This window comes from Syngnathus scovelli, chromosome 6, assembly GCF_024217435.2.
Source record: "Syngnathus scovelli strain Florida chromosome 6, RoL_Ssco_1.2, whole genome shotgun sequence".
NCBI lineage: Eukaryota > Metazoa > Chordata > Actinopteri > Syngnathiformes > Syngnathidae > Syngnathus > Syngnathus scovelli.
The window spans coordinates 6,168,390-6,191,415 of record NC_090852.1 but is presented as its reverse complement, the minus strand read 5'-3'; the positions used below and the strand labels follow the sequence as shown (position 1 = coordinate 6,191,415).

The 23,026-nt window shown below is 42.8% G+C and overlaps 4 protein-coding genes across 10 annotated transcripts; 1 reads left to right on the top strand and 3 right to left on the bottom strand.

Annotated features, from left to right (window-relative positions):
• Window positions 1-17: 17 nt before the first annotated feature.
• rab3il1 (RAB3A interacting protein (rabin3)-like 1) lies at window positions 18-6,879 on the bottom strand. 3 transcript variants are annotated; one of them, XM_049722151.2, is made up of 13 exons: window positions 6,765-6,858; window positions 6,646-6,682; window positions 6,333-6,582; window positions 4,086-4,269; window positions 3,905-4,000; window positions 3,748-3,825; window positions 3,470-3,682; window positions 3,038-3,166; window positions 2,857-2,969; window positions 2,618-2,641; window positions 900-999; window positions 765-831; window positions 18-675 (listed from the first exon to the last, which is right to left on the bottom strand). In XM_049722151.2, the coding sequence occupies exons 3-13, from the start codon at window positions 6,509-6,511 to the stop codon at window positions 590-592; spliced, it is 1,269 nt and encodes a 422-aa protein (XP_049578108.1). In that variant the 5' UTR covers window positions 6,512-6,582; window positions 6,646-6,682; window positions 6,765-6,858; the 3' UTR covers window positions 18-589. The 3 variants fall into 3 exon arrangements, with proteins under 3 accessions (XP_049578108.1, XP_049578109.1, XP_049578110.1); XM_049722152.2 differs by lacking the exon at window positions 6,646-6,682 and having other exon boundaries at window positions 6,765-6,879; XM_049722153.2 differs by lacking the exon at window positions 2,618-2,641 and having other exon boundaries at window positions 6,765-6,856.
• Window positions 6,880-7,049: 170 nt separating this feature from the next.
• On the top strand, window positions 7,050-11,916 carry best1 (bestrophin 1). The gene is made up of 10 exons (XM_049722091.1): window positions 7,050-7,277; window positions 7,385-7,655; window positions 7,891-7,985; window positions 8,472-8,705; window positions 9,141-9,295; window positions 9,371-9,448; window positions 9,525-9,677; window positions 9,750-9,830; window positions 9,968-10,119; window positions 10,263-11,916. Exons 2-10 carry the CDS (start codon window positions 7,504-7,506, stop codon window positions 11,308-11,310), a joined length of 2,148 nt encoding a protein of 715 aa, XP_049578048.1. The 5' UTR covers window positions 7,050-7,277; window positions 7,385-7,503; the 3' UTR covers window positions 11,311-11,916.
• incenp (inner centromere protein) lies at window positions 11,396-17,954 on the bottom strand. 5 transcript variants are annotated; one of them, XM_049722066.2, is made up of 21 exons: window positions 17,786-17,954; window positions 16,951-17,114; window positions 16,762-16,872; window positions 16,061-16,674; window positions 15,938-15,977; window positions 15,633-15,696; window positions 15,438-15,558; window positions 15,321-15,354; window positions 15,071-15,155; window positions 14,830-14,970; window positions 14,495-14,512; window positions 14,211-14,320; window positions 14,010-14,130; window positions 13,833-13,943; window positions 13,638-13,765; window positions 13,299-13,383; window positions 13,006-13,164; window positions 12,762-12,797; window positions 12,507-12,569; window positions 12,250-12,436; window positions 11,396-11,662 (listed from the first exon to the last, which is right to left on the bottom strand). In XM_049722066.2, the coding sequence occupies exons 1-21, from the start codon at window positions 17,786-17,788 to the stop codon at window positions 11,484-11,486; spliced, it is 2,574 nt and encodes an 857-aa protein (XP_049578023.1). In that variant the 5' UTR covers window positions 17,789-17,954; the 3' UTR covers window positions 11,396-11,483. The 5 variants fall into 5 exon arrangements, with proteins under 5 accessions (XP_049578023.1, XP_049578026.1, XP_049578024.1 ...); XM_049722069.2 differs by having other exon boundaries at window positions 12,250-12,403; XM_049722067.2 differs by having other exon boundaries at window positions 13,638-13,762.
• A 595-nt stretch (window positions 17,955-18,549) lies between these two features.
• On the bottom strand, window positions 18,550-22,837 carry pgghg (protein-glucosylgalactosylhydroxylysine glucosidase). Its single transcript, XM_049722096.2, has 15 exons — window positions 22,179-22,837; window positions 21,904-22,035; window positions 21,588-21,839; window positions 21,257-21,467; window positions 20,746-21,181; window positions 20,551-20,670; window positions 20,329-20,460; window positions 20,150-20,261; window positions 19,861-19,933; window positions 19,655-19,791; window positions 19,451-19,584; window positions 19,264-19,359; window positions 19,102-19,199; window positions 18,811-19,034; window positions 18,550-18,717 (listed from the first exon to the last, which is right to left on the bottom strand). Exons 3-15 carry the CDS (start codon window positions 21,823-21,825, stop codon window positions 18,641-18,643), a joined length of 2,088 nt encoding a protein of 695 aa, XP_049578053.1. The 5' UTR covers window positions 21,826-21,839; window positions 21,904-22,035; window positions 22,179-22,837; the 3' UTR covers window positions 18,550-18,640.
• Between the last annotated feature and the right edge of the window lie 189 nt (window positions 22,838-23,026).

Sequence of the window (23,026 nt, the reverse complement as noted above, 5' to 3'; positions counted from 1 at the left end):
AAAGAAATAAAGATAGGTACGGCATAGTCAGACTTTAATGGAGTGTTGGTAGTTCACTGCCATACAAGCGATTATTGCACCTACATATTTCTTCATTGTCACCTTCAAAATACAGTTGACTGTTCAAAATAAAAACTATCATAATACATAATGAGGTAAAATAACCAATGCAAAATGACAGAACATAGCTATGGACTACATTTATGCATTGTTGTCAATGGCTCATACATTGTGTTCATTTTGGCTGTGCAAAACGTCATTTGTGTATTTTAGATTTTAGAGCTTAACATCTCGCTTGATACCAACACTTATGGCTGAGCTGTCCCTAAAAGATGCTTATAAAACTTTACACTTTATGTATGTAATATTTTTCATACTTTACTTATTTAAGTCTTCAGGTACAATTGAATGTACTAAAAAACATTTGTATGGACAAATAACATTGTGGGGGACTTTATGCACAAGATTAAAAACTAAGCATGGAAAGATCATAAGTACTTTTGTACTTTGCCTTTTATTGTATAACTGTTTTCTCAGTTGACCTCTTTGTAAACCATACGTGTCATATCATGCTGGTCAATCTGGTCATCTAACTCTGCTCCATGAGGAAAAAACCCAACTTGGCCACACTCATTTCCCTTCGTAGTCGCATCACCTCCCAGAACATCTGCTCAGCTGGAGAAAATGACAACTATCTTATTTTAGGTGCGGTTAAAAACATGACAGCAGGAAAAAAAATAAAAGTCATTTGTGGATGGACTTACCATTATGCCTGACCAGGCCTTGCTGGATGTAGCGGATATATGTAAAAAAGTTGCACACGGCCGTGATCTGGAAAGTCAAAACGAGGCCGTGTTTATCGTAGAAACGGATGATGATAAAGTGACGGACGCACTTACCCGTGCTCGGCTGGAGGGGGAAATATAGTAGTAGTTGCCCTTATCGCCGAGTTTAATGCGATGTCTGCACTGTCTCGACACGCCGCTTAGCGCACATTTTCTGCCGGGAAATTGGGACTGTTCAAAGAACCGCGGCTTGAATAATGGAAACATGCTGCCCAGTCTTTTCTGCCAGACAATGAACATCAAGGATGCGCTTTTAGGTAAAAAGGCCCATCCCGGCTGAGGAGAGGGCGAAAAATAACGAGGTGAGGTTAGAGCAGGTATGGGCAAACTACGGCCCGCGGGCCACATCCGGCCCACGGGACCGTTTAATCCGGCCCGCCAACCCTAAATAAATTGTATTATTAAACTTTTTTTTTTTTTTTCGGTAATTTTGCCTGCAATGACTGCGTCTCCCCAGTAGATGAGGAACCACTCGCCTGCGCATTTACTACCGGAAGCCGTATCAGAAAGCTCGGTGCACACTTACAAGTGCGTGTACGTACTCAGTAGTACGGAAATGGCGCACTCGCGCTCTATTTGTATCAGTGCCGAATTTAGAGCGTGGGCTGTGACGACAGCATTCTTGTAATTTGCGCGCCGAGCTTTCGGATACAGTTTTACGCTAAAGCCACCCACAAACCTTCCCCTGGAATCCTTCCATTAAAATGAGTCGCCCAAGGAAAAGCAAGGTGGACACTGAGTGCCGAGTGTTTAAAAAGTGGCCAATTTGGCTCGACGTACGCGACGTGACGTTCAGCCACATGAACATCAACATCAACCCGTCACAGATCTAGGTAAACGGACCAACACCTCGGATCTCTCCTAAGAATTGCCACAACAAATTTTACTCCAGACTATGACACACTAGCAAAAAAAGGGAGACCAACAACACTGTTCCCACTGAAAATGAAGGGGAGGCTTTCAAGTTTGTTGTAAAAAAAATGCATTTTGAATATGATCTGTACAAATAGCAGGGATTGAAACTAGTGACCATTCTCATTTTCAAACAATGCAGGATGCTCAAGGACATTGATGCACCACCTGTTTGTGACTAATCTTAACCTGTAAAGTTCTTAAGGCTTTCTTTAAGGAAGTGTTTCCCGTTTCCTCACCTCTGTTACCAGGTGTTTGTGAGTTAAAACTCTGATTTTCAGATACCCCTCACCGTGTTGCAGTTTTGATTACTTTATTTGGATGTATGCTTTCACCGATTCTTCAAGATGATATACTTGGTCAGAATGTTTGCCGTTTGATGTGATCTCATAAGATAAACATCTTTCATTAATCTGACCTGCAGGCACTGAAGTGATGGAGACTGTTATTCATAATAACAGTGTCGTATTTTATGAGAATCACTGATAGCAGTTTTTTAGGGATTTTTTTTTTTTTAATGCTGTTAATAAATGCATTTGTTTTCAAAAAACTTTTTTTTGAATATCCACGCTTTACTACCTACTAAAGGCCAAAACCTTTTATGCAATGACCTTTACAGGTCGTTAATATTACTTCACACAAACACTACATCCATCTGCTCCTGGTTCGGCCCCCCGGTCAAAATTTAGAACCCAATTCGGCCCGCAAGTCAAAAAGTTTGCCCACCCCTGGGTTAGAGCAATGAGAAGAGATCAGGCGCATGCATGTGGTAAATTTAGTGACATTTATCACGGAGTTATCTCATGCTGGCAGTAAATGCGGATTAGTGAAAGAGTGACAAGCTTGCTGAGTGGACTTACGTCTCCACTGCTGCCCTAAAGTAACTGCAAACACAAGATTTGGAAGTGAGACAGTGATTGCTTTTCCAATCACAGGTTAAATACCCTTATTAGAACTACAATTGGAACCCATGAAGTTGTACAGTTGGAAATTTAGATTTCCCACTCCCCATTCCATTTTCGATTTTGTAATGGCTGGCCCAAGTTGAGCAGAAAGGAAAGACAGCGTTGGCCGTTGTCGCACACACATAGCAACTCACTTAGGTCCTCCACATTCGATGGCTGAGGCTTTAACTATCGGTAACGCTGACATGGCCACAGGTTCGATAGTCAGAGAGTTGTTTTCTACGGCGCTCTGCACCAGCTGGGACAGCTGTGGACACAAGCAGCTCCACTGATCAGAAAATGGATCTCAACTGAATGTGGCGAGAAGATTCTAACCTCAGATCGCGTAAAAGAGAGACAGGGCCCGATGTCTTCTCTGTAGATGCGACTCATGAGCGCAGATGAGCGATCTAGACTCGGATGCTCTTTCCACATGAGGAACTCTGCGTATAGGACCGAGTCCATCTGTGAAGACAAGACAGTCCCTCACTCATCTCGTCAGCAAAGACAAGTTTCTTAGTGTTGGTCCGGAAGTCAACGTAACTAAGAGGCTGAGCTCGACAGAGGTGGGGGACAGTTACCTGTTCACTCTGCCAAAAAACTCAAAGACTGGCCAGAAAGCTGACAGAGAATTAGAGGAGAACAGGAACAGCAGGCTGAGAGAAAATTTACAAGGAAAGGAAACAAGGTTAAGAAAAAAAATCCTAAGAATTGAAGGAAGCAAGGAACAATATGGAGAATCTTGCAACGGTGGATGCTATTCTTTACCTCTCGGTCCTCTTTGACCACGGGCTGAACGGGAAGTGACGGAGGTTCCGGTTTGCCAGGTGGGGATGGGAATCCGCCGCTCATACTCTTGTTGCGATTGTTTCCGCTGATGGGGAGCTGCAGCTGAGGATGCAGTTGGCGGTTGGGCGCGGATGGAGTGGAGGTCAACACCAGAGACTTGAGCGCCGTCACTTCAGCTTGAAGGACGTCAATCTGCCGGCATAATGCAAAAAATGCAAGTTGCGTACCACTAATTGTTTAGCAAAGAGTACACACACCTTTCCCTGAGCCTCCTTCAGTTGTTTCTCTGCTCCTGCTTGTTTGACGTTTGCCTCGCGTACCATCCTGTGAGCCTCCTGTGGAGAAAATGGAATCGATTCCAATTCATTTCAACCAGTAAAATAATTTTAAGGGGGACAACTTTGTAATGATGACCTCAAATAAACTGGCGGTGAGCTCCTCTAGTTCTTGCTCCAACTGAATCCTGACCTGTGACAGACGCTCACATTCTTTATCTTTTAGTTTGAGTTCCTGAAAAGTATGAGGAGAAAGGAGTTCACTTGTGGCACTTCACTTATTAAATCATTGCAGTCTGTTTACGTGTTAAAGGCAGCACCTTCTTTACAGCATCTAACTGTTCGCTGAGGATCTCCGAGCCTTTTTCGCGAATTTCTTTCTCTCGCATTTCCAAGGAGGAGCTGCGCAGGCGGGACTGGACGTCATGGTCTATATCCAGTGTGGGCCCAACCTGGCCTCTTCCCTCCAATCTGGGATCTGGCTCGGGATCCAGATCTACCAACCTGCATGACGTCAAAAACATAACCTATGTTCATTTTCTACCTGATCAGATTTTCTACCACTGTGTTTGCAGACAAATATTGTTTTAATACGTTCAATTGAATGTACTCCCGCACGTTAACCTCATCTTACAGTATGTGGTATGTGGTTGCATACCACACAGAAAACCAGATCTTACACACACAGATGGATAAGTTACTGCTGCACCACAAATATTTTATTTGCACCCAAATGGAGCTCTTGGGCTCGTCCTTTATTTCATGCTTTCACACCCTCAGCGAGAATCATGCTACAGCCACAATAGTAGGCTGCTTTGTCTAGAAATATGCCACGAGGACAGCTGTTTTTTGTGGGTTTTTTTTTTTTTTTGCCTCAGTGATACTTTATCACTTTGTCAAGAAAAGGTCAGCTGCACTAGAGAGAGAAAAGAAAAAGTCACATGTGCTGCTTCTCATTTTGGCCCACATTGTGCACTACAGTTTCAATTATGCCATGTCATCATGTTTATTTTTGGCCAATTTTGCATTGATCTGACAGTTTTGTGATAATATTGTATGTTTGAGACACAGGATTGGGATTGTTTTAATATTATTCAAACAGTTCTTAATATTTGTTTCGGTGGGGAAAAAAGTCGTATATCGCTGAAATCGTTTTGATACGGTTCAGTCCCAAAGTGGTCTCACGTGACTTAAAAAACATCTGGTTATAATAAACTGGACAATGTACGCCAACTTTCCTAGCATGGCATGGTTATAAACTTGCACGGCAATAATGGGAAAAGCAACTTTTTACAACAACAAATCAATTCCTGGCTATTTGAATGTTCCCAACATTATGACGTAAAAGCTCAAAGTCAGTTTCGCGCGACAGAGCAGTCGCACTTTAAGCTAGCCAGGCGATTTACAACTTTGTTCATATTTTCCTCTTCAAAGAAAGAGTGACACTTTTACCCTGTCAGCGTCCAGAAGAGAAGACCCTGTCCCCACTTCAGTTTGTCAGCCGCCTGCGTCCTTAAGCTGTCCGTGTTGTTAAAATTGTCGAAATGTGACGAGCTCCGAGTTTAAAATCAGTGCCTCACACAACGCGAAGGAATGCGGACGCTGACGTTATCAAATACTGGCTCAGCAGGCAGCAAACAACAATGACTGCGAATGCTTATTTTGCACTTTTCCCAGCCGTAACTTCATATTTTATCTTTAAAGAAAATTAAAAAAATTATATATATATATATATATATATATATATATATATATATATATATATATATATATATATATATATATATATATATATATATATATATATATATATTTGTTTTATTCTGCCTGTCTTCCAAGTCACGTGACACCAAACCCACTCTCGATGCCAGAGTCCCGACATGTCACGTGACCAAATTCGTCACACCATATAAACACCATATATATTTTTCTGAGCATCCAATCAAATTGCTCTTAGATCAGATCACAATCTATGATATGCTGTGAGAAGTATTAAAAGTAAAGTAAAGTCATTCTATGAGCCTAATACTGTCATGAAGGGATTGGAGCAGGGCGACCAAATGCAGCTCGGACCAGGGTTTAATGAAGAACTCAAAAGACAAACTATAGATGCTCGACTAGGGACGTGAATAACTGAACAGAAAAAATAGAACAGAACAGACTGGAGAGTAGAAACGAGAAGACATGAAACGAGAGACGAGAACAATCCGACAGGGAGACAGGATTTAAATATATGTCAGGTAACGAGAGGCAGGTGACGGCGATTACATAGAGCACAGGAGGGGAAGGGCGAGCACACAGACACGCGAACCAAAACTATGACATTAAAACAAGAAAACAAACTGTGACAGATCTTGACAAATACAGTATTCTGATTTTGTGGAATATGAATAAGGCAATTAAATCCAACCCTTTTTATCCAACTGGGGAGGGGAGGTAGTCCTAATACCAGTACCAGTAGTTCTAATCTCTTTGTCCATTAAGAATGACACATATTGTACAATAATCCACTACAATCTCTGCATAAATCAAAATATGTCCCCCAGTTGTTTCCCATCATGGCATACCTTCCTACCACACAGCCCTTCTCCTCAGCCTCGGATGGCGTCCCAAAGAACACAGCAGAGGAATACACTGCTATTCCCGACCTCCCTGCCTTCAGGACTTCATAGGCTTGACCGGACGAGGTCGGGGGTGGCGGAGAGGGGGAAATCTGAACACTGTGAATTCCCTCGAAAGCATCCATGTCACTCAAAAGAAGAAATCTGGTTCAATTGTGTGGAAGTAAACAATTGGACCAGAGCTTATGGGTGGCCCCTGAAAACAGAGAAGGGGCGTTAGACAATGCTTCATACAATAATGCTATACAGTATAAATTACCTTTAAATGTTTTCAGAAGTGCCACCACACCTCAATGCTGCACACAATGTCCATAAGTCTTTAAAGGAACTGTTCATTCCTAACTGAGGTCATCTGATATGCAAGAAAGTCACACTTACCAAAGTCGAACATGAAAGAGCGTTGCAGGAGTTTTGGCGATCGAGCTGTGTCCGCACTTCGCCCTTGCCGCTGCATTTCTGGTTAGACAGCAGGGGTTAATAATCACTCACACCACTAACAGCTCCTGGTCCACAACTACCCGGCTGTGCGCATTTCTTCCGTCAGAGGGCTCACCATGCTTTCTCATAATAATAATAACCATAGTGAAACACAAATTCTTAATAGACAGAATTTCACCGTGAGAGTGCCTGAGTGTTCTAATAAGTTGTTGTTTTTTATTGATATTATGTATCTAAGTGACCAGCTGTGTGTGATTTGTTGGGATTAACACAGCCTGCAGGAGCCAACAATGCAGCTTTGTTGCTCAAAAGAGCTTAAGACATCAAGTGACCGGAGGTGTAGAAACTCCACGCTCTCCTTTTTCTGGTCCCGCTTCTCTTTTCCCCAACATTCTCTCTCCACGGAGGCCAAGTGTACGGCTCACTTGCAGCTATGGCGATACGCATTCAGCGGTGAGTTGTGAATCTTTCAAGTTGACCTTTTGTGCTCCTGAAGACAGCAGATCACATTTGGCTTCACGTTATCAAATCATCATTGTTGGCCATATGGATTTGGGTAGACAGCAGATCAAGCCGACCGATTGCTGATTCTGAGATCTGACGAGACACCGGAGGCGTCCTTCATGTCAGGCCAATGCGAGACGTGGGAGTCGGCCTTTAAGAAGAAGCAGCAGCGGCAATGACAGTCACCTACTCTCGCAGAGTGGCTGACGCAGGCCTAGGCACTTTCTTCCACCTGTTACTGCGCTGGAAAGGCAGCATCTATAAGCTCCTCTACAGGGAGCTCATCATCTTCACCTTGCTCTACTGCTTCTTCAGCATCGGTTATAGGTACCAATACCTTCAATGATTTTAATGAAATTATTATTATTTACATTTTTATTATTTATTTTCTTATTTTATTTTTTCTTATTTTATTAATTCTATTTTATTAGTTTCATTTATTTATCTTATTTGTTTTATTATTTTGATTATATTCATTAAGAAACTGATCATGTTAGTTACTTGTTATTTTTGTGAATGCGATGTTTTAATGTGTTAACTCACAAGTTATTTTCCACACTAGGTTTGTGCTAAATGTTGAGCAGAAGAGGCAGTTTGAGAAGCTGTCCATATACTGTGATCGCTACGCAGAGCTCATCCCAGTGTCCTTTGTTCTCGGTAGGGCTGTCACTATCGAATATCTTTAGAATGGATTATTCGTCGATGAATCAAATAGTTGGGTACAACTTTATTTTCATGAAAGTGCATTACAAACATTTTTGCCAATTACTGTTTATGAATCAATTATTTGATTATATCTGGTATTATTTAGCGATTAAAAAACAACTGAACAACAGTTAAGCAATATTACAAACTAAAAGCAGTCGTTTGCTAATTATTATTCATATTTTGATTAAACACAAAAGATAAATCAGTCTGTTTTCATCAAGGATTGGATAAATTATAGAATTGTGAGAGACTGAAATTAGAAGATGTGGACAATTTTTAATTAAAAAATGTCTCGAGATGCTTACTTGATTAAAATACTAGGCGATTTATTTGATAATCAGTTTATTTTTTATTAATTTGGACACCTAGTTCTCTGTGAGTCTACCTTTTAGTAAACAATCCCAAGTGTGTTCCAACTTCAACATTGCTTTGCAGGTTTCTATGTGACCTTGGTGGTGTCCCGCTGGTGGGGTCAGTTTGAAAACGTCCCCTGGCCGGACCGCCTGGCATCACTGGTGGGAGGTCATGTGCGCGGAGCAGACGAGGCCGCCAGGTTGACCCGGCGCACTCTGGTGCGGTACGCCAATCTCTCCGGGGTGCTCATCTACCGTTCGGTCAGCACGGCCGTCTACAAGAGGTTCCCCACCATGGAGCACTTGTTGCAAGCAGGTACGCTGGTCAAACAGAAATGCTGAACCTTGGCTTGAGTACTAAGCCCAATTCAGGCACAAAGTGGCGTGTTTGAAGTCTTTGCACAGTACACACTTTGTGTACCAATGATGTAATGTCGCGCTGAGATTATTACGATTTCAAGGTGTTTATAGCCATTCCCAGTTGAGGTTTATTATCAAACTGTCAAAGTATACTATGTTTAAAATAACCACCTAGCTTTTTTTTTTCAAGTCCGGTGACCTAATGTTGACAAACAATGCTAACTCCATTGGCAGGCTAACACTTAGCATCTTCATATTGTGGACATAAAAGCAGAAAATATAATGACTCACAGGCATATATTCTTTATCCTCCGCAAAGAAAAACAAATATTACCCTGACTATTCTCTTTATGTGTATTGACTTCAAATGAGACATGAACTTTTTTTTCAGGTTTGATGACATCAGAGGAACTGAGGCATCTGGAGGACTTGCCCTCCCCCCATAACAAGTTCTGGGTTCCCTGCATGTGGTTTGTGAGTCTGGCTTTGCGGGCCCGGACTGAGGGTCGCATCAACAACGACGTGGCTCTCACAGCCATCCTCACTGTACGTTTGTCCCGACTGCAAATGTGAACAGCTTTGAACAGTCCTAAATAATGTCTTATGTTCTTCACCGTATAGGAGTTGAACAGTTTACGTGCAAAGTGCATGAAGCTGTACGGATATGATTGGATCAGCCTGCCTCTCGTGTATACTCAGGTTTGTTTCAGCTGATACGAGGTCTGAATGTAAAAAGCAAATTTCTGCCCCTACTTGACTAGTATGTGGTGTTTAGGTGGCAACGGTGGCAGTCTACAGCTTCTTCCTAGCTTGTCTGATTGGTCGTCAGTTCTTAGACCCAGCCCAAGGCTATCCCGGTCACGACCTGGACTTCTATTTGCCCGTTTTCACGCTGCTGCAGTTTTTCTTCTATGTTGGCTGGTTGAAGGTTTGACACCATTGATGATCTAATCTAATCTGTTTGACGCTTGGTCCGTGTCTGATTTGGTCTTGCTTTTAGGTGGCAGAGCAACTCATCAATCCTTTTGGCGAAGACGATGACGACTTTGAGACGAACTGGCTCGTCGATCGCAATTTACAGGTTCTGATGTGATCTGAAATTATCCTTTGTGATTGGTCCAATGTGATGTCAAATATACACCTTGGCTGAAAATTTGCTGATTTAATAAGAACAAAGGAGCTGTCACTATTGGTCCTAGCTGTGTGATTGTGTTTTAGGTATCTTTGCTGTCTGTGGATGAGATGTACGACAGCCTCCCTCTAGTTGAGAAGGACATGTACTGGAATGAGTCCGAGCCTCGCCCTCCATACACTACTGCCAGCGCAGATCACTGCAAACCGTCATTCATGGGTTCGGCTTTGGATATTAGGTATGCTTTAAAGTCAAATCTTCTACGATACTCTAAAAACAGTATTCTGAATAATATTTGAGCGCATTTGGACACTCGATATAGGGAATCTGGAATCATTCTGAACAGTTTCATTGCTATTATGATATTGTTGTGCTCTATAGTGTTCCTAAAGAGGAAATGGAGTTTCAGTCGAACTTGGAGCAGATTAAAGAAAACGAGGAAGCCAACTACTCCACTCCGCTGTTGGGAGGTTTGGGTCGCTTCCTGGGTGTCCAGTCCCCCAGCTTCCCTCGCTCTTCTCGGGTCTCCATGCTCCGGCGCCGTCCCGGAGCCCCATTGAGTCGATTCCCCCTGTACTTACACCCAGAAGCTCAGTCGGTCACCAACCAAGCCCGCCAGCCCTTAAATGCAGATCCAGATCAGGATTATGTCTTCTCCGGGGTGCCCTTATATGAGAGAGCAGGCTTCTACAGTTGCCCCCAGACGCCAATCCACTGCGTTCCCCCAGCAATGCCCCGACCTCGACTTGCCCGGCGACCTCTGAATGAATGGGATCGGAGCTGCAGCTCCCTCGCTCCTCAGATGGTCGGCTCACAGCTTCTACCTCCCGACACCCCCAGTCACAATCCGCCACCATCGTCGGCTTTCCCCTGGCTGAGCGAGGACAGCGAAACGTCAGCCGCCCCGGCCTTCTCCTTCCCCGACCCTCTGCCCGAGCTTTGTCCCATATCCAAACTCCGACGTGGACACGGCCTGCTGTCTCGCCGGCCTCCTCTTCCGTGCCTGACACTGGAAACTTTGCCGTCCGCCGACAGCCAGGCGGGACCCACGAGCGCTAGAACGACAGGAAGCGGGGGAGAAAGGGTGTTCTCGTTCACCCCTCCCTATCGTCAGGGACCGGCAAATCCAAATAATCCTAACAGTAGCTCGAGCAGTATTAATGTGACAAGCAGCACCGGCGCTGGCACGACAGGAAATCTTCTCAACACCAACAATCTTAGCAGCTTTGGTAACTTTGCGGCCAATGTTAAGGCCGGCAACGGCGGGCTCAATACAATGACGGCACCCAGTTCGATGCCTTCGCAGCAACAAGCCAATCAGCAAAATTCCCCTAATGATTCTGGAATCTCATTGGCCGAAGGAGACTTGCTGGGCGTGCTCGTAGATGGCGGAGGAAACAAAGCAGCAACGAGCAGGAAGCAGGACTAAGAAAATTCTGTCTGTATGTCACATGCCAAACAAAACAATTTCAGGTATATAACAGTAAAACAAGTCATCTGTGATAGACATTCACTTATTTTCCATGAAAACCGATTACCTTTTTATTGGGATTAAGTTGAAATTTAAAAAAAAAAAAATGTGTACAGCACGGTGTCACTCCATCAGTATTTGTTGGCGTTGGGGGGTGAGTGCCACACAGCAGAGCTGGTGCGTTTAAAGTAACGCGATTTCCTCTTGTAAAACAGCTTCTCCAGTTTTGGCGGCTCGATTGGTCCAAAGAAAGAATCCATGTCTGGAGGGTTGAAGTACTGCCTCAAAATAATCTGCTCTAGATTGTGACCTGGGAGGAAGATCAAATAATATTCACTATTCATACAATGGCTTTTTTTTCCTTTTAATTTGCGTCATTCCGCCCTGATGCTGCACAGCAATTAAGACTAAGATTTACAACAATGACAAGACATTACAAAAACAACAACAAAAACAACAACTATACTTTGGGAATCACTCAACAAAAGATGATTCAACAACGATTCCAGGCTGTAATGATTCAATTCGGTTCACTTGAAAAATAAAAATGGCTCCCTTCATGAATGCACTGTCATCCCATTTTGGGAAACGATTTCTCCTGCCTCATCTGTCCGCCATTTCGTCCTCTGCTTCGGGAACTCCCAAATTGCTATAAAATCCTCTTCCATGCTTTTAACAGATCCCACATCAAATAAATGTAAATTTGGCAACCCGGAGCAAGTCTGCACTGAAAAATCTTCCGCAACACGACCCAGCTATCGAAAGACAATATGACGATTCGAGGATGCAACCATTTTGAAAATTGAACCATTTGATTCATCAAATCAAAACAACAGTTGCCAATTCCAGGCGCTTTTTCTTATACCTCTTTCGTTACCCAAATTTTAAGCTGCATACCTTTTGCCCAAGAGGGAATGGGCTTTCTTGGCTTAGACTCATCATCAGTAGAATCATCACTGTTTAGGTCCATCCCATAGGTTTCTGGATTTATGGACAAAGTCAAAGTTTTGTTGACACCCTTTGGAGTGATGGAGTAAGACTGTGGTGATTTCTGCCAGGGAGGAAACAGACTTTTTGAGAGCGTCTAAAAAAAAAATATCTCAATGAAAATTTGAATGAACACGTGCTTTGGATGCATCAGTTTCCCGATTTACCTCAACATCCACAGTCACGTTGAGGCCGACACCTTTTCCTGCCGGAGTTTTCAACAAAGAATTCTGTGGAGGGGAAAAAAAATCGTGGAAAGGAGTTTCAAAATATTCTGCCTAAAAAAAAATTTAAAAAAATCAATCTCTTGTGAAATTGGTCAGAATATTAAATATTATCTAGCAAAATGCAACAAGAAAAAAATGACGGGTTTGGTGAAAATAAAAGCCAAATAAATAAATAATCAATCAGATTCACGGTACCGCAACATCCATAGTCAGATTGAGGGGAACAGCTTTCTGTATAGAAAAAGAAGTCACAGGGGAAGAAAAAGAGATAAAAATCAATAAAATCTTTAAATTTATTTTTAAATTAGGTGGCAGGGGGAGAAGGGGTGATATACTTTAGGGGGAACCCGATCACAGGTTTCATTACAGGTATTCCCACTGTAATAACTTAATATTGATTCTATACATCTCTGACAAAATAAAATTTGTTTCTATTCACCTTTGTCTGTGCAACTTTTGTAGCAGCAGCAGCAGCAGCAACAGCAGCAGCAGCAGCAGCAGCAGCAGCAGCAGCAGCAGCAGCAGCAGCAGCAGCAGCAGCAGCCTCTTTGTCTTTAGCTGCCTTCTCCTCTGCAGCTAACCTCTGCTGTTCCTCTTCCTGGTGGAACAGAGAGAATTTTAGAATTTGAAATGACAAAGCAGTAGGGAAGCATTTTTTGGAACAAACTCACACGTAATTTGCACTTTGTATAGGTTTTTTTTTGGGGGGAAGCAAACAACATCGATCTTCACCTGTTTTCTTTTCTCCTCCTGCTCGTGAGCTGCTCTTTCCAGTTCCCGTTGCAGAGCGAGAGCCTTTTCTTTTTCAACTCGCTCCCTGGACAAACAACAACACATAAGAATCAATATAAGGTAGAAACAAAATTATATGGTTGTCCATTTTAATATTTAAACATACATTTCATTCTTTTATTTTGTGTGCCTGTTTTAGAGTCAATTGTTGAAGACACTTGTGGTGTCTCAATATTGCTGATTTTGATCTTTTATTGGTGGGTCTGAACCATTCCCTGCATTAAAGGGGGTGGGGGGTGGGTGTGTGGATGGACTATCAAACTTGTTTCAAAAGATGACCTTTCAGCAGCAGCTAGGCGGTGACTCTCCAGCTCCAAGAATCTGCGAGCTTCTGCTAGCTTTTTGGGTTTTAATTCATCCTCCTTGGTCTTCTTCGTCAGCAACTCTTGTTGGCGCTTCTCCTCCTCCTAAAGTTGGAGGAGAAAAAAAAATGCGGGTTTAGATGTGTGAAGACAAATGAAATACAAATCTTACCGCTTGTTGAGTCTTCTTCCTTTTCATTTCTTCTTCCAGCTTCCGTTTCTGTTCAAGCTCTTCCTGGCGTTTAGTGGCAGTTCGCTTCTTGGCCATCTCTGCTGCCTGACGCTGCATTCACAGACCAACGTTGACCCACCTTGACATGGCACAACCACCCCAAATCCAAAACCTCACCTTATCATTTTTCTCATCAATGTTGGCCATTTTTTGCTCAATTTTCTTCTTTTTTTCTTCTTCCCTCTGCACTTCTTTCTCTTTTGCCTCAATCACCTTTCTTAGCCTCTCATCCCTCTTCCTAAAAGACAAAAAAAAAAAAATTTAATTCGAGCAATCCAATCACAAAGGCAGTGTTTTTTTTCCCCAACCGAATCAAACCTTTTGTACTCCTCTTGCTTCTTTTTTTTCTCCTCCTCCATTTTCCTCATTCGCTCCTCTTCCTGTTCCTGCTTCTTTCTCAGTGCTTCCAGCTTTTGCCGCTCTCTGGCCTGTCGAATTTAGAAAATAAGCGGTAAAGCCGTACTTCACTACGGCCTCTCGTATCAAGACAAACGGTGAGTGCACACAGGTTAGGATGTGTGGGAAGGGGGGGAGTTTTAGTTTAGTACTAAATGAGTGGACACTATCACCAAAATGACCACCAACAGTGCTTGTGTACTTACCACTCTAGTCATGCTCATCTGGAGAGAGGAAATACAAATAAAATGATGCAATGCAATGATTCCAGCTCAACTAAATTGCATCTACAGCACATTGAAAATGGCCCATGGTGACTGTAGTGTGTAACGTCAAATTCAATTTGATACATTATCGTCTACATAATATCACTTTTAGAAATCAGCACTTAAACTAAACATGCTTAATATACTCAAACATTGCCTGTAGTTAATAAAGGACTCATGATGCTGACATTTTAAAAGTGCTTTGTAATTTGAACAAAATTGTGCAAGTTTGCTGTTTTTGTGTGTGTGAGGGAGGGGTTGGGATTAATGCTGACCTTTTGGTCAAACTTCAGAGGAGTGTTCTGTCGAATGAAAGATTTGACCACAGAACTACGGCTGAAGGCAGTCGGAGTCATCATCAGCATCTGATTCTTCTGCACAGTGTGAAGAAATGATTTCATGTGCGGTCTGGCAGCCTTGTAAGAGGGGGGGGGGGGGGGGGGGGTAGATACTTATAAAACTGTCAATTTAAGACAGCATTCTAATTTGTGGATTTTTATGATTTGGCAATCTTACACTCTGATTGTTCTTGAGGTTAGAGAACCTCTTCGTAGGTCTTTCTGGAGGGGAGGCCGTTTTGCGTTTGACGCATTTAGTTGACCTGGGGAAACATAAGAACAAAACAAAGAACATATCAGATAGTTGACACTTGGAAATAATAAAGAATTGAAAATAAATTAAGTATAATCATTCAATTGATACTGGTCACTTATAACAGCCATAGTGGGACACGGGGTCAAAAGAGTTTAAACAGTTTGAAACTCACCTTTGACTCGGCAGTGGGGTCTGTTTCATGTTAACTGGAACAAAGAGAAAACAATTTATTAACAACAATTTAAGGCCAATTATTATTGGAGGCTGGGATGGAAGCATAAGCAAATACCTGATGTCTTTTGTTCGTTGTAGCGCTCGGGAGAATACAGTGAAGGTGGGGCCATCTTGGGGGAGTTTACCGCCACAGAACGAGTGACATGTGCCAATAATGGCTGCTCACTCAACACGGGCTGCATAAGTGGAATTGTATGACACAAGTTTTAACAATCGCGAATCATCAAACTGGAAATTAGGTGAACAGTACCTCAGGAGGATCGGCTGAAGTGATCACGGCAACTTCAGGATCTGTGCTCACAGGTTCGGATGCTCTGTGGTGGTCATAAATGATAATAGTTCAAGGGGAGAATTAAAACTAAAGGAAGGAATGGAAATGATCGTGATTGATTTTAGCAATTTGATAATCCCAAATCATATCACCGAAATTACGATATCTGTGTGATTATTATTATTTTTTTTACTGAAATCGTTCAGCCTTAATCATCTTGCTATTTTTTTTGCAGGTGCTGAATGTAGAGTATATTCAACCAAGAAAATATTTGTAGTACTTACACTTCATCTATCTCTTCCATGGACTCACAAGAAGAAGCGGCTACCCCCCCCCAAAAAAAAAGTCTTAAGATACACTAACAAGCCAAATAATACTGAGAATCTGAATAAAATGTTGAGTCTCACAGTCGATGATGCTGCTTCGCGATGAGCTGGCCTTGCGAGCCGCGTTCTTCTTCAGCAAGGATCGCCGAGAGCTACGGCGCAGAGACTCCTGCATCATGCTGTGCCGCAAACTGGCCAGCGAGCGACGGGCCTTCAATGAGCACCTCACGGAGCTGCGCCGTGAGCTTCTGCCATTGCCGGCTATCGCGATCTTTGCAGCGCTGCGCCCAGGAGAAGGTATGGGCTGGATTTCTTGCTCAGCAGACAAACGCTCTGATGCAGAGATGCTGACCACAACGTTAGGTGACTCTATCTTAATTGGAGAATGCCTTCTGGCATCACACGGCTCTGGGACGTCTGCGTTGTCCACCTCGGTATTTTTAGCCACACTTTCATCCTCAACCAGCTCTGGCTTTTTGTTACACTCAACTTGAATCTCGGGGATTGTACGAGAAGGCCGGTTCACATCCTCGGCAATCTCCGCGATGGTTTGTTTATTTTTGCGAGTAGTGCGTTTTGGACGTGCACTGGTGCTGCTGTCAGATGCGGAAACATCGGCAATGGCATTCTCAGAAATGAAGTCCAGTTGCTTGATAGTGACGCTACGGAGATTACTACGTCGACCCCTTGAGAGCCTGCATCACAAAGGGCAAATTAAGTCACACCAGGTTTCAAAAATCAATAATTATTGAAACTGGAAACTTTGTCAAAGTGTAATAAACCTGCGCCTGAATTGAGAATCTTCCTGCCGGCCGACCGACACGCGCTTCCTGCGACTATTCTTCTTTTGTGATGGTGTTTTGGGCATTAACTCTGGTTCAAAATTAGAATTGCTACAAATTAAAGAAAGCACAATTGTTAGAGGTTTATTCACTATTGTTCATGTTGTATGTTATTAAACATTCACCCACCTTGAGAACATCAGTTTGGCCTCCTGTTGGATCTCCTCAAGCCAAACCATGTGGACATTGTCAATGTCATTTAAAAACTCTTGCGTTTTATCAGCAAACATCTTCGTCAGGGACAACAAAGATGATTTTACAGTGCTCATGGTGGCAGATGGAGGCTTCTCACTCTGAAACACATGAAATTTGGGGAAATCTTGACAACTGGGGTTCCATAACAGAGCAGTGGATTGAGGAATACACCGAGCGATCGCAAATTTAAGTGGTTGGATTGTAATAATCACTTAGATACAAAGCGCCCTAAGGGCATACCGGTTTGACGAACTATGAAATCAAAGTTCCATCAACCACTCAAACTATCCATCGGCGGTAATGAAAACAACAGACGTACAAGACAAAAATAAAAGGTTACCACTTGCTTTAGGAAATCGCTTTGGACGTCTGGTTCAGTTAGATATCAGTTCATTGTTGATGTTTCAAATAGTTGCCCACAAATAATCGAAGAATATGTCGGATTAAATAATAACAACAACAAAAACGGTCAATTCAAGGATTTTAAACATAAGCAACTAAAGTAAACACTTGACCAGGCCAAACTGGATTCTGTTGTATTCACGCGCGCTGGGCCTTGTCTTATCGATGTCTATCGAACACGGTAACGTTACTGCGATTTATCAAATTGAAAAACAATCTCGATTATTTTTTAGGACGCTATTTACTAGTACGTTAAGTAGTTACACCAATATTACGACGGTGAGTAGCAAACCTAACATTTTCTGTCATTTATGTACAGGCGGCAATTCCCAGAAGCTATGAAAGGAAGTAATGTCACATTATTTACCATGTTAACAGGAACAAATATTAAGGGAATCTAATGATTGCGCCTCCGTGAAATCGAATATGAACTTAAGCAAAAGCCATAAAAAAATATGTCTTGGTTAATCGCCAAGTAAATTTTACCGAGCGCCGATATCCAAGACAGCCCCACACTGGCGCAGCTGCAGAAACTTTGAAATTCAAACTGCAGCGGCCAATGGGAAGGTGGGACTTGGTGACGTCATTTGTCAAAAGTAGTGTTCGTTTTGTGGACCATGTACTCTAAAATGGGCGGGTTTATCTGTGCATACGGGGTTAGGAAACGATCGAAAGCTAAACACAAATCGAGTAAACCCAATGGAAAATATATAGGCGGGTATTGTGTCCAGATTTAAATCCACAAATTCACAATAGGCGGAAAACAAACTCCGCCCATTCATAGTCGTAAACAGGAACATTTTGCAGCGTGAGCCTCGTTTATCTTTTTGCAGAATGAAGAATATATTCTTGCTAAAGAGGCCAAAATACTCACAGTCTGCATTATATTTAAGTATAAAGGTAGTTTTATTGAATAAAAATATGTCTTGTACAATCGACACACTAAAGAACAAATCTGACAAATTTGAAGGAAACAGAAAAAATCACCAATAACATTTGATAAGGCTAAAAAAATCATAAAAATGACTCATACTTAGAACTGTGCTTACATGTTGGCTGAAGTAAACTTTCAAACTTTACCTGTCAATCAAATATGTTGCTCCGAAAGTGACAGAACTGGCCCGCCCACAGTCTGTGAGAAACTGATGCTTTTATTTCATTTGAAAATGTGTGGACAGGGGAGGTAATGAGCAAGAGCTGTGACTTGTATCTGTCAAATTATTCACAAAGGCCAGCAGAAAGATAACAGTTCACATCTGCAAACATATCCAGGCTCTGGTGGAAATATTACTTCCACCCCTAGAAAGACATAATATAATACCAATTAATAATCTACCATTTAATAAATCAAGCTGAATGATTCCTTGTTTATAATTCTAATGTGCATGTTACCTGGTGTTAAAGGAATTTTAGTCTTTGATGCCTTGAGGATCACCTGCAGATCACACGTCTTGGAGCTGGCAAAACCGCCTTCCTGCTCCTTCAGTATGAGGCGCACCTCATCTCTCCGAAACAGCCAGACGAGCTGATGGCCCAAATAGTTGACACCACGGATACAGAGTTCACTCAGCTCATCGGGAAGGATTGGGGAAAAGGCCAGGCACTCCTTGTGAACTCTAGTAAATATTTTTTTCTATTGATTGATTTGATTCAACAAGAAAGGCGGGTTGATTGACGACTGACCTGAAGCCGCTGTAACCAAACACAACCGCTTGCAAGAATCCTCCCATACCCGTAAGAAAGTTAACTGCTCCCGTACCGTCTGATGACTCGCTCCATACCTGGAAGGCCATTACACATTTTCTCAGTAAACAAATAGGAAGTTTTTGTAGTCTACATCGATACCTGGAAAGGTCCTTGGATGTTTCTGAAGCATTTCTCCAGGAAATGTTGACCTTTCTTTGCATTCCCCAGTTCCAGCCAACCAATCGCAAACATTCCCTGATTGATGAAGAGAGCACAGTTTATGAAACCTGGACAGTAAATCGGAACGATATATTAATGTGAACAAAACTGCAGATATGCGTCTAACCCAAGTCATAGCTGGTCCATGAGGGTCAGTGACACTTTCATAAGCTTCAAGGTCATTTCTTCTGATTTCCGGCGACATGGGCAGGCCAAGAGGATAGCTCAGCATCACGGTGTCGGCCTGTTTCACTGGAAGACCTGCAAGCAAGACAGAACCAAATAAAAAATATGCTATTTGAAATCTACTCATTAAGGTGACAACAAATACCTTTGGTATAGCCTTCAAACTCCGGATGGTATTGAAATTGTGTGTCAAAAGGTATATGGAGGTTGTCTGCTACATTTTGCCATTCCTTTGGTGCAGAATATTTGAGAAGGTCAGCTAATTCCACAGCAAACTGCAGACTGAAAACAAGATCGTTATCGCATCAGATGTACGATTGAAAATTAACATGTGACCAAAGAAGCAAGTACCTTAATTTGGCCAATGTGTTTGTGTAGACAGAGTTGTTGACGTTGGAGTAATACTCATCTGGTGGCATGACACCTGAAATGCACAGCAAACTATTAACAATTGAACCAGGTAAAATAAAAAGCAATAAACAGGAGGAATATTAGTCAATTCCCATAAAGAATGTGTCAATTGTTATATTGTCTGTCTAAATGTGTTGCTTCACCATTTGAGTTCAAATATCAATTGCATCCCTAAAATTGCTCAGCTCACTTAAAATAGTGAGAAAACTGATTATCATGCAGCCTTTACCTAAGAGATGATACTTCTGGTCGTCAGGGTTCCAGGTCACCCTGGAAACCCAGTAATCAGCCACGCCCCTTATTAGCTGACTTCCCTGTCCATCTGTAAACATTGTCGCATCCTGCAACAAAATAAGCAAAGTCACTGGGAGAAGACTTGCGATGACGTGGTGGAGCTGAGCAGCAAACCTCAGTGAGGTAGTAGTAATTCTGGAAGGCCAGCGCAACATCTCCGTTGATGTGAATCTCATCTTGGCCATAAATATCTTCAGGGCACATCTCCCTCCCTGACACGGCACTCTCCCATGCCAACTTTAGTCCCTGTGTGGAATTACTGCAGTAAGTTCCATTTGTAGTTTTATTTATTCCATCTGTCCACCATGACACAAGTCACGTTATTCTTGACCTTACCTTGTATCCCTGCTTTTGAGCATTGTATTTTGCGCCATCCATAGTCCTCACCCTGTACTCCAGTGCTGCACGGGCCATCTTGGGGTAGAATAAAACTATAGTCGGAAATATCCACATCTCCTGTTGAGTTGGAAGGCGTCGTTAGATGGTGACAGAGGAAAAAGGAATAGTAGACATTTTCAATTTCATTCCAACCTGGTCCCAGAAGACATGACCCCAATAATCCTGAGCTTCGGATCCATTGGATAGTCCACCTGGACTGACGCCGCCGAAACAACCAGATGTGTCGTGAATGGAGGGAAAAGCACTAAGAAGGTAGAACATGCAGCCGATCACAGCTTTCAAGAGGCGCTCGGATCCCACAACTTCCACATTACTCTTCAGCCACAGCTCCTTCCACGCCGCTTCATGAGAAGAACGCAAGCCGCCTGTTGCCATCAACTCCAGGCCCTCATCAAAACAAGCCTCTGTGACATCTAAAGAGTTGGCCACCGCCACAATGAAGTCCCAACGGTCCTGGCTTTGCTCAGATGGAAGCGTCAGGCTGGAGGGAATGGGGGTCCAGATGAGGTGAACTGTAGGGCTCGGGCATCCTGGGAATTCTGCTTTGTGTGGGTGACCTTGAATGTGGCTGGAACAAAAGAAAGATGCTAATATGCTCAAAAAAGGTTACGATTTTCTTTTTCTTGACGGGGGGGGGGCTCACCTTCCTCCTCTGTAGTCAGCCAAAGCCTGAAAATCAATGTCTTTGCTCTGAGGCGTAAAGGAACTGACCAGCTTCACTGTCAATGGCACCTCTGAAGTTACATGGCGGACCAGCACAATCTCCATTACCATCAGGTTGGAGAAGTAGCGGTGTGAATAGAAAGACTGCGACACTGTCATGCTGGGTGAGGTCAGTGTGTTTGTGAAAACACCTGTTGGAGAAACAACAGAGAATTGTTTTATGTACACACTCCAGCTCACCTTTGACCCTAATGAGGACAAGCACTAAAGAAAATGAATGGATGAAGGGATCAGGTCCTCAAGGAAACTACCTGTGTGGGCATCCAAGCTGTAGGAATTTTGACCAGCTTCCTCTGTCTCAACCGTCACATCGAGAGGACAAGGAAGATCTGCACGGTGGCATTCTCCCCGTTCCCCGTTGTACACCCCCGCCATGTGCATGGTGCTGTTGTAAACCCGCCATCCCAAAAGACCGTTGGCCAGCGGAGGCAGGAAACGGGGGTTGTCGGGGAGAGAGTCAGTGGTGAAGGTGTAAGGGTCACCGGACATGGAGAGATTGGGACCTGTAAAACAGCAACAGATTAGATTGAGTCCAGCAAGGTGCACTACCGTAACAGTAATGTTTACCTGTATGACCAGGTGGAAAGGTCAATGAGATGAGCACTGCTTTCTCCCCAGATTGCGTTTGAGGAACGGCCGCAACGTTCTTCCTCTTGACGAGTCCTGACGCGGAGCAACTTCAACAACTACTTCCTCCTGCTATTATTAATGAAAACAAAATTCGTCTCAATCTCAATGTAGTAAAAATTATACCAGCATGAACATAAATATTAAAATCATAACAAAACAATTTGTTTTAGTAATTGCTCGTAATTTATCTTTTACTTGTTTGATCACCCTACCTCAGGAGTCACATAGTTGGATTTTAACAGTGAACAAACAATTGCAACGTGATCCGCTGTTCCTGCTGCGCTGTTGGTCTCTCACGTGATCGGGAAGCAGGAGCATTCGTTTGCCACAGACTGGAAAGTTGGAAATGATGTAAAAATTGGGAGCAAAAGTTTATTTAAAAGTTTGCAGCTGTCTATGAAGGGAATGTTGATATGTAAGCTACCAAAATTAGTACACGTTTTAGCTCAGGGGATAAAAAGTAGAAGTCTGCAAAATCTGGAGGTGGCTGACGGTCAGTCACAAAACCTGGCCTGGATTTATTGCGGATGCAAGGAGAGACTCGATAGCCCACCATCTGCCTCTTGAATGCATCGTCTTTGGAGTTTCATGACTATGGAGCATCTTTGAGAGCTAATTTAAGATAATCAGTCATTTTATCTGGCTTTTACAACTATATAATAGGTTTGTGTTGAGATCAGAGAATGAGTTTAATCATATGATCAACAATCCATCCTCAGTTTTACCAAAAGTTCTTTTTTCGCTGAACCCGGTGCATGGGAAGTGACCTGGAAGAAATTCCACTTTATCAGTGACCGTGAGATTTAGTGAGATAACACGCAAAAAGTTCAGCCAACTGTGACTTATTTGTGCATAAGAGCATTAAAAAAAAAAAAAAAGGCACACACCGATATCAACCGATCGACCTGAGCAACTACCACTTTGCCTCTCTTGGGGGCGCCAAGGAGCTGCTTATGCAGCATCTGGCATCAAGCCGGAGGGAAGGTCAGCAGCACAAACCCTGGGAAAAGCAGTGCTTTGTCCATATAAGGCCACGATCCATCCGCTTCCCTCTTCCTCC

Bases quoted from the DNA above. Each gene is read 5' to 3' on its own strand.
- rab3il1 (XM_049722152.2), bottom strand. From the start codon at position 6,511: ATGGATGCTTTCGAGGGAATTCACAGTGTTCAGATTTCCCCCTCTCCG. The intron at 3,167-3,469 runs GTAAAGAATAGC...TTGTCTTCACAG, and splicing joins TGGTCAAAGAGGACCGAGAG to ATGGACTCGGTCCTATACGC. The intron at 2,970-3,037 runs GTTAGAATCTTC...TTGTGTCCACAG, and splicing joins TCTCTTTTACGCGATCTGAG to CTGTCCCAGCTGGTGCAGAG.
- best1 (XM_049722091.1), top strand. From the start codon at position 7,504: ATGACAGTCACCTACTCTCGCAGAGTGGCTGACGCAGGCCTAGGCACT. The intron at 8,706-9,140 runs GTACGCTGGTCA...CTTTTTTTTCAG, and splicing joins GGAGCACTTGTTGCAAGCAG to GTTTGATGACATCAGAGGAA. The intron at 9,296-9,370 runs GTACGTTTGTCC...TTCACCGTATAG, and splicing joins CTCTCACAGCCATCCTCACT to GAGTTGAACAGTTTACGTGC.
- incenp (XM_049722066.2), bottom strand. The intron at 16,675-16,761 runs GTTTATTACACT...TTTGTGATGCAG, and splicing joins GATTCTCAATTCAGGCGCAG to GCTCTCAAGGGGTCGACGTA. The intron at 15,355-15,437 runs GTATTTGCTTAT...TCTTTGTTCCAG, and splicing joins CAACGAACAAAAGACATCAG to TTAACATGAAACAGACCCCA.
- pgghg (XM_049722096.2), bottom strand. From the start codon at position 21,825: ATGTCCGGTGACCCTTACACCTTCACCACTGACTCTCTCCCCGACAAC. The intron at 21,182-21,256 runs GTGAGCCCCCCC...CTTTTGTTCCAG, and splicing joins GCTGACTACAGAGGAGGAAG to CCACATTCAAGGTCACCCAC. The intron at 20,262-20,328 runs GTTTGCTGCTCA...ATTTTGTTGCAG, and splicing joins ATTACTACTACCTCACTGAG to GATGCGACAATGTTTACAGA.